We start from the raw sequence: 12,399 nt of genomic DNA, 5'->3' as shown, positions 1-12,399 counted from the left end.
CTTTGTCAAGCCCATTCATGTTATAGTTCACGATAAAAGGGTCAAAGGAGGGAGAAAGGGACTGAAGGATCACGCCAATGTGCGTGTCTTTTTCAAGATCATGTTTGAGGTCCTTGAGCTTCTCCACAAGGGATAGCATCTTAACCCCGTGCTCTTGTACAGAAGACCCTTCAATCATCTCGGCACCAAAAAATGCTTTTATGGCAGCATATCTAATATACCGATCCGAAACCGCATAAACTTGGGTCATGCGTAGCATTATCGATTAGACATCATCATACCTATCCGACTCTTTGTAGATGTCATTGGTCATTCACGCTAGTACAATACTGCGTGCCTTCCGGTTGTGAATGTAATAGGCTTTATAGGCGTAAACTATTACATTTTACCTCGCCTTTTCACGTGATATACTCAGTGTTAGGCCCGACCCATCAACCACATGAATATCTCAACTACCGCCCCCACGACTTGTGAGATAGAGAAACATGAGTATATTCCATTTGTTCAGAACAATAGTGTAGCTTTCTTCCATTCCGAACGTGCCACCACTCGTGAGACCACGAATTGGTGAAAGTAGCATCCACACCACATTATTGTGGATCGAAGGTTTGGATTTAATCGAACCATTTGAATTTTAATTCATTATGGGCCTAACTTGGACCTTCCAAGTGAGAGTTAAGTTTCTTATAATCGAGACCTCATCATTATAATATTTTTGCATGCGTCAGTTTTTATCATTGAGTTTGAACGATGCATTCCAAACACATTATACTTCAAACATTAAAACATACACCACATGCAAAATCAAGGCTAGCATGCCCCTGTTGGATGATCATAAGCCCAATCCTAAGTGACCCACTAAGCCCACAGTGAGTCTATGGTCAATCTAGGGTGTGGCCCTAACTATTACAAAATGGTAACCCATTATCATTCTAACGCCATCGTGAGTTCCACCAAGCACCGACCAACGGGCCTAGGCCTTTATCTTCTTAGAAGCTTACATTGATTCAAAATAAATAAAATCTCACGATCCTAACTACACTTATTACAACTAAAATAGTAAACCCCAGTCAAAAGTTGGGGGGGAGTACAAAAGGAGGGAGAAAGCAAACCTTATTATTTCAAGGCTAAAAACGAAATAAGCAATTAAAACAAAGAGGCACACGACCTCATCCAACATAAAATTAATCTATGCATTTGGCCAATATGCTTTGTGATCATCCCCATTATTTATCCAATAAATAATAATTAACACATTTATATCAAATATAAACATGTTAAACAACTAAACACAATCCATGTATTTAACAACAAATATCCAATATCAAATACTAAGAACATGATTAAATTAAGAAAATAACATACTAATAATGCAATTAAAAAAATGGATATCAACCATACATCCAATATACAAGTTTTTTGTTTGTTTGGAATCTATTTTCAAATTAATTTAAGGCATAATTTAATTTTAAAAATATTCAAATTAACTAAAATTAAAATTTTTCAAAATTAATAATTTTAGAAAAATTGCAGAAAATAGGAAAATTCAATTTTTTGAAAAAATGGCACAAAATGGCCGAGCCGTTCGAACAGTAGACGGCCGTCTGCTACTGCCCGCACGCTGCAAGCCCACGCATGCACTGGGCCTGCACCTGCGCGCTGCTACCATGCCCGCACAGTATCAACGGCTATTATGCTCCATTTTTCAATTCTCTTTTTGAATTTTTGCAATTAAAAACTGAAATAAAATTGTGCATTCATAGAAAACTCAATTTTCAACAAATGCATAGATAACCATAATTTAAAAGCAAAATCAATATATATTTTCTAAACACATAATCATGCATTAAAGCCATAAAACAAGCTTTACAAAAGCAAATTAAACATATTATTCATGTTCAACACATAATAACATGTTAATCCTAAAGCCACAACACCGAACCAGGCTCTTATACCTCTGAAAGAATCGGTATGGCCTGGGAACGCGGCGGAAGCGTGAAATAAAAAAAGTTATTTAAAATGGTTGAAAGGGGTGTTTCCTTTAAAATTTCCGGACATTCGGTGTTTGTTAAAAGAATAATAATAAACATACTAGACATGTTAGACAAGTGGCTAGACAACGAAACAAAAAGGGCACAGAAATATAACAAAAAACTTTACCTTTTTGTTTCTATAGATGAGCAGCAACGTGTGTTGTTTTCCTTTTTGATTCTCTTATAATCACTTTAGGATCCAATTAGGACCCCTTTAATTTGTCAAAACCACACTATGAAATAGATATAGTTCTTTTTCTATTGTTATATAGAACAAACAACAAGAAAAAAAAAACAACTCGAAACTAACACTATTATTTAGTGCTTTTGGATTGTTTTATGTTCTAACTTGAATCTAATTCAATATAGACAAAAAGGAGAATATTTTTAAGAGAGAAATTCAGCAAATATCGTGGCTCAATAGTTGGTTATGTTGGGTATTTCTGTAATTTTGCATATTATATACAATTGAATTCAAAATTCAATAATTACAAAGTTTGCCTCCAAGGCAACTTATACACACACATGCATATAAATTTGAACTATGATGAAATAACCATTCCATTATCTTCATCATGGTGAGGAGTTTCAACTCCTTCTTAACTTGCTCCAACCTCCCTCAGATGGCTTGGACTTCAAATATGGACCGAGCTTTATTTAATCAAATTAAATAAAGTCCAACCAAAGTCCATTGGACAATAATTAATTAAATTAATTTTAGCCCAACAAAGTCCAAAGGTTCATTTAATCCAATTAAAAAAATTTAAGCTCAAATACTAATTAATTGATCCAATCAATTAATTAAGCAAACCTAATAAATTAATCCAATTAATTCAAAGGTTTTAAGCCCAAAATTAATTAATTCTTGAGCCATCCATCAAATAAATTATTAAATAAATAATCCATTCATTTATATATTCTCCTTGAATTAATTTAATCAATTAAATTAATTCGTTTCTTCTTGAATTAATTCCACCAATTGCATAGTGATTATTATGTGACTCTTTAGGTTCACCCTCAACTAGATTTAAACATTGTGTCCAACACAAATAATTAATTAAATCTAATTTAATTAATTATTTTTAATTAACCATTAATCAAAAATGCCCGCCACCATGGGTTGCCGTTTAGCAAAGGTCTATGGCACTAGAGACTAGGTGAATGTTGGCGTGAACATTTAGGCTCTCGAGTTCCATACTGGTATGGTCCTTCTGTCGACCATCACACAGCCTTAGTCTAGGGTATGAAATTAGGCGTTTGTTCCGATCCTAGACAGGCAACTATGCTGATATTCGAGATGCGTTTACTTTATTGATCGACAAAGGAAACAATTTCCTATTAAACCAATCACTATGGCCATAGACTTAGAGAGTCTAAACCATCTCAGAGGGCATAGGAGATATATCCATCATATACTGATAGGGGAAGGATTCTATTTAGAAATCCACCGTCCTCACTACATACTCTAACTACGCTAGACAAGCCTTAGAATGACCACATCGACGACACAGTCATCTTTGGCCAGATCCAAGATATAGCCATCATATGCAAGCGACTGCCATGATTCCTTAAGTCCAAGGACTAATCCTGTACTATCAGAGTCAAGAAATCAAGTCAGACCGACCAAACCTCCAAGGCTTCCATATGATGGTTCCCGCGAGTTAGTTCAATCAGCTAACAACCTTGTCAACTAATCCACTAAAATTGTATAGACTATAGACATCCCATGTCTGTTGCCGATGAAACACGATACTCATTCAATGAATGCAATACTTAGTGCAAGTCTCTATAGGACTCTCGATGCCCAGTCTTACGGTCCTTAAGTAGGAACGTTTCAAAACAACCCTAAGAACTTGGTTTCATAGCTGCCATCCAATGCGCAACTCAACTACATGGGTTATCAATTGGTCTGTGGGCATTTGTTGTAACGTCAAAACACCGTCCAACGTGAACAGTAAGCACAACAAACACATGCCTCCACAGATGAATGCTTACTACATTCATCAAGATAATATCACATTCATAAAAATTGTTAAATGGTTCCCAAAACTACCAATTCGATTGGCTTTCTGGTCCGTCTCCTGCCAGTATGTGACAGCGGTATCTTCTATGCACTTGGAGATGCGTTCACGCTCTATGAATCTATGGCCACAGTCGTTGATTGAATTGGAAAAGGAAGTACCTATGTTGAGAAACTTGACGTTACGCGGTCACAAGTATTAAGCATAGATGCCTAGCCTAAAATGGGAACCGACACCTAATTTCACGCCCTAGACTAAGGCCGAGAGATAGTGGACGGAAGGACTGTACCCATATCGATTCAGAAGCCTAAATGTACACACGAAAATTCAGCCAGTCAGTAGTGTTATGGATCGTTACTAGCCGGCCACCCATGGTGACGAGTTTTGTTGGTTAAGGGTTAATCAAGAAATATTAGTTAAATTAGATTTAAATAATAATAGTATTGAACACTCAACCAAGTCTAGCTGAAATGTGAACTTAAAGAGTCATACACAAATCATCAAGAAACAACAAAGAATTAATTAGGAATTGATTTTATAAGATATAAGAAATTGGATTACTCACACATTCGGGTCCATTGGATGGATAGCCCAAGTTTAACTTAATTGGATTAATTTAAAATTGGGCTTGCCTTTATTTAATTAATGAATTGGATTACATTAATTATTAAGAGACTAGTTGGGCTTGAGTATTTAATTGGATTAAATATGTTGTGGCTTAATTAAATGAATTTTATTAAATTGGATTTAATTAAAATTCATTAGCCCTTGAATATATTTTTATATAAAACCAGCCCAATGATTAAGGCCACCAGCAAAATTGAAGGAGGAAAAGTTGACCAAAAAATTGCATTTTTGGAAAGTGCTAGCTTGGTCATATCTCCATTTGGAATGGATTAAAGAGTTGCCTTATAGATAATACAATGTACCTAGACACATTCTTGTTTTTCTATTCAAGATATATAAATATATTTTGTGTATAATTAGGATAATAATCCATTACATAATACAACACAAAAAAACCTTCCTCCTCCATCACCAAAATTCGGCCGCCCCCTCTACTATTCTCAAAGGATGAGATTTTTTTTTTTATCTTGATTCCTTCTAGCAAAGGAATCAAGGTCTCGCTTTTTGATGTGGTGTGGATCATTTTTGGAGGATTGGTAACCTTGCAATCTCAGATGAACGTTCAACGAAATTAATCGATTAGAAGCTCGAAATTTAAGAGGTAAATTTCGACTTTAATTTTCGCTTATACTTTTATTTTTCAAACCATAGCCTCGTATGATTATGTTTTATTGTTGCATAAATTTTCGTACTACATCGACCGCCCGGGAACTCCAAGGGTATAACCCTTGAATTCATTTGTTTTTTACGTTTCAATTTTATTTTATGCATTTTTAGTTATCACTTCCGCTAATGCGTTCCCGGGCCCTTCTTTTTCTTTACAAGCTCATTATGTTGTCCTGGATACTATTGCCGGTATAATGCCTCACAAATTTTGGTTTCTTACATGTTTTCCCTGATTTTGGTTTGTTTTTACATTATTATCTTCATATTCTCTATAGTCAACATGTTCAACAAATTATTGCAAGGAATTTTAGGCGACGATGAGAACCCTAGAACTGGTTCTTCCTCCAAGCATTCTTTCGTGAAGAGCCCTTATTCGACCTCTGCTAGTTCAGCCTCTATTAGTGGTCCTAAGGGAAAGCGTCAAATAGAACCTATGTTGCTTCCTGTGAAGAAGGAGAAGGTTTCTTTTTCACTCTTCCTGCGCCTAAACCTGTTGCACACCCTGGAACACCCCGTCCTTCAACGATGCAGATAAAAAGAAAAGCTTGCCTTTAATGAGATCCCCTCCCTACTGAAAGAGGAAGTTGAGAGCAGCCGAGCTGTTGATTTTGTAAAGGGATTTTTGGCTCCTTCAAATAGGACTTTCTGAAAAACATTGACCGCAATCAGATTGCGAACTTACTGGCTTCATATGCTAGCAAGTTAAGGAGCTAAGGATTTAACTTCCAATGTATGATATTCAAGCAATCTCGTGGATACAAACACTCAAAGAACAAGTGCTAGATTGATTCTCTGTACAATCTATTGCACAAAACACATTCCCTATCAGGTGATGAAATCCATAGTTTGTCAAGGGTTGACAAACATCCTCGTATCGCAAGCCATAGGATGTATATATGCTGTGGAATACTAAAGCAAACTCAAGCAGATTGTTGTTTTCTTCTGACTGCGTGAACTTCTAAGGAAAATTCAAAGATAAGACTCTTCTCCGTCTTTTTTGCAATCATTATCATTAATAATTATCTTTTCTTTGTAGGTGTAAATTCAAAATTCGAATCACATCTTTACAGGAAAAAGAGGGAACTAAATAAACTGCATCCGCCTTGCTAATAAGCAGGGAAATATTTCTCTTTTATAGGACATTTTACCTACTCCAATAATCCAGCTCTACTTTCTGTACTCCTAAAGTGTGGGGGGGGAGTGATTATGCTCCTTAAAATTATTGAGTCAAGCCCACACGCTATGCATACTAACCCAGACAACTAAGAATCCAACTGGCTCATTAGTAGGACAGATAAAACCCACTAATAGGACGAATAAAGCCCATCAGCGGGGAAGAAAAGACCCATAGGTTTACTTGCTACTTTACTATAATTAACAGGCCCAAGATTAAGTCTAATTTAACTGGATATGTCATCATACAACTAAGAGGACACGTCATGTAACTTGCCAACATATTTGTGCATGTCACCCTAAAATATCTCTAGGTAGTTCCTACCAAATCAGGGGCTGATGAGCTAGAAAACCTATGAATAACTAACCATCGAATTTTTAGGCAGGCTTTTATCCAACTAGCGTATCTCAACCAATACTTATCCAAATTATTAGTAATTTATTTTGGATAGCACCCAACTTAAAATCTTTCTAATGACATACTAAACTCAATAATCAATCCTGAATCCAGCTCTATACAAACCTATAAATAGGGCCGTTGTGCAGTCATTTTGGTATCATCTCTCTTATTCTCAAGCTCTTACTTCTTTGCATCATTCCCTCTCGAATTTTAAGTAATTCTAAGCCTATAATTTGTACTCCACACAAATATTCATTATTGTTAATCATATCTCATTATTATTCTCATTTTATTTCAAGTTTTTCTTTTAATTCTTTTTTTAATCCGTTATTGACTTAAGCATCGGAGTGCTTTGCAAATAGGGCTGCAAATAAATTAAGTCAAATTAAACACATTATTGTCCAAACTTGTTTAAATGATGGATAAATATATTTTGTTTTCCTGAACTATACTTGATGTAACATTTATCCCCTAAATTAACAAATGTAACACCTACCCCCTTGTTGGACAAAAATTTCCCTCATATCTTGAATAATTATATTATCCCAATATATTTCAGTATTTTGCACATTAAATCATCTTCAAATTATTTTTTAATTACTTTTCAATAATAAAAAATTTAAATTAAAAGTAGAATACAAATTAATATATATAGTGGATACACAACAAATATAATATAACCAACAACTCATATATGCTTTTTAGAAGAGATTGACATGCTTAATCAAAAATTCAATATTTTTAAAAACAATGAATAAATATATTTTATCATATTTTTAAAAAAACATATATTCAAGAATCGATACGTAAGTGCTTACTTTTATCTAAAAGAATAAAGAATTAATTACTTAATTTTATTACCAAATTAATAAAAAAAAATTATAATTTTTTTTGTGTATGTATTGTACTCATTCGTTACTTGACTTTGAGTCTGTAAGATACAATAAAATTCAAACTATTTAACTCATTAATTATATTTTACTTTATTATAATTAAATATATTTTTCCCGATTAAAATTTTTTTAATTAAACTTAAAGTGCAAAATTATTCAAAAAAAATTCATTGAACTATATGTATTTATATAATATAATAAAACAACAATATTATCCAAAAATTAATTGTAAGGATAAGTGTTATATTTGTTAATTTAAGGGTAAATATTACATAAATAATAATTTAGAGGGGCAAAATGTATTTTATTCTTAACAACTGATCGAGATCCAATTCAAATGAACTAAATTGAATCAAACTCAACTCGAACTTCAGTTATTTAATATTTTAGGCATATTTTATATTAATTTAATCAAGCTTAAAAGCTTATAGTTAAGAATAAAAAATTTTATTGAAATTTGATTCGTTAAATTTAATGAAATGACCTCAAATAACATTTTACCTATTGATTTCAATCGAGTATTAAATAATTTAATTTTTTTAATTTTCAACCCTAGAAATATAAAGAAAGGAAAAGATCTTTGGGCTACTATAAATGAAAATTGAACCTGAAACTTTGTTCCAGGTGAATTGGGCTATGTAAGTTCTCAGCCCATCAATCATTAGGCCGGCCCTACTGATAGACATTCTCTGTCTTCTTATTCAAGAAAAAAAAAATTAAAAATGAAAACATTGCAGCAGTGAACAAAGAATTGAGATTACGGAGGAAGAAATGGCGCTGGAAGCTTACTCGTCACAGGCCCCCGATACAGTTCACACAGATGTTCTCTCAGAAGCGAGGATTGCTTGCTACAAGGTACTGTTCTTGATGTATTTTCTGCAGTTCAATCTTGAATGCCGTGTTCTTGTGGATGAGTCTTTTTGTTTCAAGAAGAAATTGAGTTGAGCGAGCTAATAAAGATTGAATCTGCAATGCCGGAAGGCGCGGGACGCGTTTTATGCGTGTTTGGAGAAAGAATCAAACAAGAAGCCTACAGAAATTGCGTCGGTGGGGCTGCTATACCCCGTTGAATGCAAGAAAAATAGGGAGGAATATGTGAAGCAGTGCAGACCCACTTGGGTAATTTCTCTAATTTTTCGAGGAAGTCTTGGTCTTTTTTAGGTCTTATGATTGGTGTTTTGAATTGGGTTTTTGATTGCTTGGAGAATATTTTGCTGTAGGTGAAGCATTTTGATCGGCAGTATTGTGCAAAGAAGAGGGTTCAGAGGCTTTTGGACGATAGTGAATCGAGGAGAGGTCCGTTGTCACTTCCGCAGCCTTATACGTTTAAACCCCCATCTTAAATCTTGATAATTTTCATACATTTTTTGCAACGATTTATACGGGCCATTTTAAGGGTCAATTGCTGTTAGGGATATAGGGTAGTGCTGTTATGAGGTTGGCTATATGGATTACGTTTACATTGGGGGCTGTTATATTACTGAATATGCTGAACAAAATGGAGGAAGATTCTAATAAATATATCTTAGCAATGAGTTTTACCGGTTGCTTTCTCAATATGATTGCGTGATCGTTCTTTTTGAATGGCGTTTTGGTTTATGAGTATTAGGCTTTTGTGTTCGTGCGGATATTGAAGAATAAAAGTTTTATAGTGTAGTTAAAGATTCATGGCTCATTAGCTTGAGTTGAATTTGGCAGGGGTGTAAGATTTGATCCCTTGCTGAAGAGGAGAATGATACCCGTCAGTTATCCCGGTGACTGAATGGGTGCCCCTTGCTTTCAACCTATATTAAAGTTTCGAGTGAGAAAGCGAACTCGTGGATTTGCATGAAGTCTGTTGCTTTCTGGTGTTCATGTGTAAACTCAGTTGAGGTGTATTTGAGTGCTAAAATGGCCAAAAGAGAAATAACCCCCAGAGTTGATTACATATCTGTTCACATTTTGTTAAAAGTTAATTTAGCAGAATTTTATCATTTCGACAATGTAGTTGTAGGATTTTATGTTGTTCTGCTATGTTATCTACCCCCAAAAAAAAAAAGATTTCACTGTTCTTAACACATTTCTCACTCCATTTTGATGCATTAGTAACCATTTCAATGACCTAGCAATTCTATGTTTTGACTGACATCTAGGAGTGGTAGATGGACAAGAATGCCATGATAAGCTTGAGATGAGTTGTGTTATACTTATATTGTGGGTTTTGTTTAGATGGAGGGCCGTATTACATAAAAAAGGAATGCTGGCATTCTGCATTAGTCTTCCCATAGATATGCGAAAAAACTTACTAACTTGCTATCTCTGTTATAATCTTATGGACTTTTGGATTTATTGTCTGACACCTTCCTTACTAAGAAGCTTTCCGATATCTTAAGCTTCAACGGTGCATATGAAATTTAGAATGAGGCTTCAATGCATGTGGAGCGAGAACTTTTGAATCATAGATGTATTTGTTAGAAGTGAGAGGAGCGGCAATCCCAACATAAAGCTTCTGAAAACCAAGATGAAACAATGAACTCGTTGTAGAATGTAGATATTGACTCCTTAGACCTGCAAGAAACACATGTGCTTCTATTGGAGTAAAGGGAACGGATAATTGTTAAGGAAAGACGATGGAAAAGGATCCACAGAGAACTATCCTTGACTAGCATTGTACCATATAAGTGCTTCCCCTCCTCTTGGCATAAGCAAAAGTTTATCGTTCCAGTGCCATTTCGTACTGACTTCAAGAGATGGATGCAATATGAGCTTCATCTGTTAGTCAGTTCAACGAGAGACAACTCCCATGTAATATACAGATATAGCAATATACTACCTAGTAAGTATATGGATCTTGATGATTTCACCTCCCATGGTATAAAACCAGTCTCTAGTTATCAGTCGTTCTGAGCTATGAATCCGGGCTAGGAGTTTGTGACGTTCTCAAGATCTGGGAATTTAAAAGATAGCCTCGCCTGGACGATGAGCCCAGAAAGGTTGGTTCATTTTCAAGTCCTAGATGTTGAAACGTGGTGTAAGGTCTTGCATGAATAAAACCGAACGTGTGATATCCTCACTTGAAATGTGTTTTGAATTATAAATTAATAAATCTCAGAGACGACGCGATGGGGTGATCACCAACAGTTGAATTGGGACCAGAAAATGGTATTTGATGGTGCCGGCCCGGATGTTTTTCATCATATAGTGAGCAGACCGGTCATAGCTTTGTCCCACCAGTTTTTCAAACCATGAGTCCTAGTTGCAATCCAAGTTCTGACTGGTTATTGTGATGAGTCCTTGTAAAAACGAGAGTTTGAAAACCATTAGAGCCAGTTAAGTTCTAATATTCTTATTTATCTAAATGTTGTAAGGGCATGATTAGTATGTGGGAATGAATTTAGGGAAAATAGGATAAACTTAGGAATAGAATAAAGGTAAGAATGAAATGAATTTGGTTTAACATTCTTATATTTGGTATACCAAAAGAATGAATAAAAAAGGAATTCAATCAAAACTTACAAATCACTCATTTACAGTTTTCGTAAATAATGAAATTTAAAAATTAAAAAAAAAAAAAAACAGCAACATCTCATTACATAAGAAATGTTATTTTGAAGTGTTAAATTAATTATAAATTTATGATTTCTTATTTTGAAGTGTTAAATTAATTATAAATTTATGATTTCTTATTTTGAAGTGTTAAATTAATTATTAAATTTATGATATATATTGTTAGATGTTTTCGTATATTTAAATTATTTTAATAACTATTTGTTATTTACATGCTTCAATATACATATCGAAAATATAGAATTATAGAATACAACAATATATTGTGTAATTACATAATACTTTATGCGTATAGTAATATTTGGTAAAACGCATATAAAGATATTAATAACTTTATATTATATTTAATCAAATATTTAAAAATTCAAATTTTTGGTTAATATATATTTAAATATTTTATAGATATTCATTTTATAATTTTGTGATTATAAATCTTGCAAGTATAATTTTAGTAAAAGTTATTTTAACAATATATGTATATAAAAAATCTATTTTTCCAATCTACTGAGCTAAACCCAAGGATAAGTGAGGGAATGCCTAATCTCATAATTATGGGAATGAGTATTCATATTCCTAGTTATACAAAGCATGTGTTTGGAATCAACTTAGGAGTAGCCATTTTATTTCTAACATATTTCCTCCGATCAATCATCCCATAATAAGAGTTTATTTATAAAATAAGGTTTAACATATTGGGAAAGAAAAAAAAAAAAAAAAGCATCTTATAAAATATCTTAAATAAGCTTAGCCAAACATCATCTGAACAACTTTAAACTCTAATATCTTATAAATTTTAACATCTTATTTATTAAAATACTTTAAGAACTTATTTATAAAATAAGATTTAACATCTTAAAACATCTTATAAGGTGCTCGAACTTATAAAATGCTTCGAGTAAACTTAGAGGGTGTTTGTCTAAGCTTATAAGTTCCGCAAAACATGCTATAAGATGTTTGAAAATTTATAAGCTCTTGTAAGCCGTTCGACAGTATTTTTGAGGAAAAGTTTATAAGATCTTTAATATAAAGTTAACTTTACC

The 12,399-nt window shown here is 33.6% G+C and overlaps 1 protein-coding gene across 2 annotated transcripts; it reads left to right on the top strand.

Annotated features, from left to right (window-relative positions):
* LOC105162362 lies at positions 8,513–9,831 on the top strand. Of its 2 annotated transcripts, XM_011080364.2 has the most exons (4): positions 8,513–8,668; positions 8,795–8,932; positions 9,034–9,109; positions 9,512–9,831. In XM_011080364.2, exons 1-4 carry the CDS (start codon positions 8,585–8,587, stop codon positions 9,517–9,519), a joined length of 306 nt encoding a protein of 101 aa, XP_011078666.1. In that variant the 5' UTR covers positions 8,513–8,584; the 3' UTR covers positions 9,520–9,831. The 2 variants fall into 2 exon arrangements, with proteins under 2 accessions (XP_011078666.1, XP_011078665.1); XM_011080363.2 differs by lacking the exon at positions 9,512–9,831 and having other exon boundaries at positions 9,034–9,348.

The sequence above is a fragment of the Sesamum indicum genome, linkage group LG5 (assembly GCF_000512975.1).
Source record: "Sesamum indicum cultivar Zhongzhi No. 13 linkage group LG5, S_indicum_v1.0, whole genome shotgun sequence".
Lineage (NCBI taxonomy): Eukaryota > Viridiplantae > Streptophyta > Magnoliopsida > Lamiales > Pedaliaceae > Sesamum > Sesamum indicum.
This window is presented reverse-complemented; position numbering and strand designations above follow the sequence as displayed.

What these genes read in the sequence shown, in the direction of transcription:
- LOC105162362 (XM_011080363.2), top strand. Translation starts at nt 8,585, where the DNA reads ATGGCGCTGGAAGCTTACTCGTCACAGGCCCCCGATACAGTTCACACA. An exon ending in CGAGGATTGCTTGCTACAAG is followed by an intron (nt 8,669 to 8,794) that starts GTACTGTTCTTG and finishes CAATGCCGGAAG; the next exon opens with GCGCGGGACGCGTTTTATGC. An exon ending in AGCAGTGCAGACCCACTTGG is followed by an intron (nt 8,933 to 9,033) that starts GTAATTTCTCTA and finishes ATTTTGCTGTAG; the next exon opens with GTGAAGCATTTTGATCGGCA.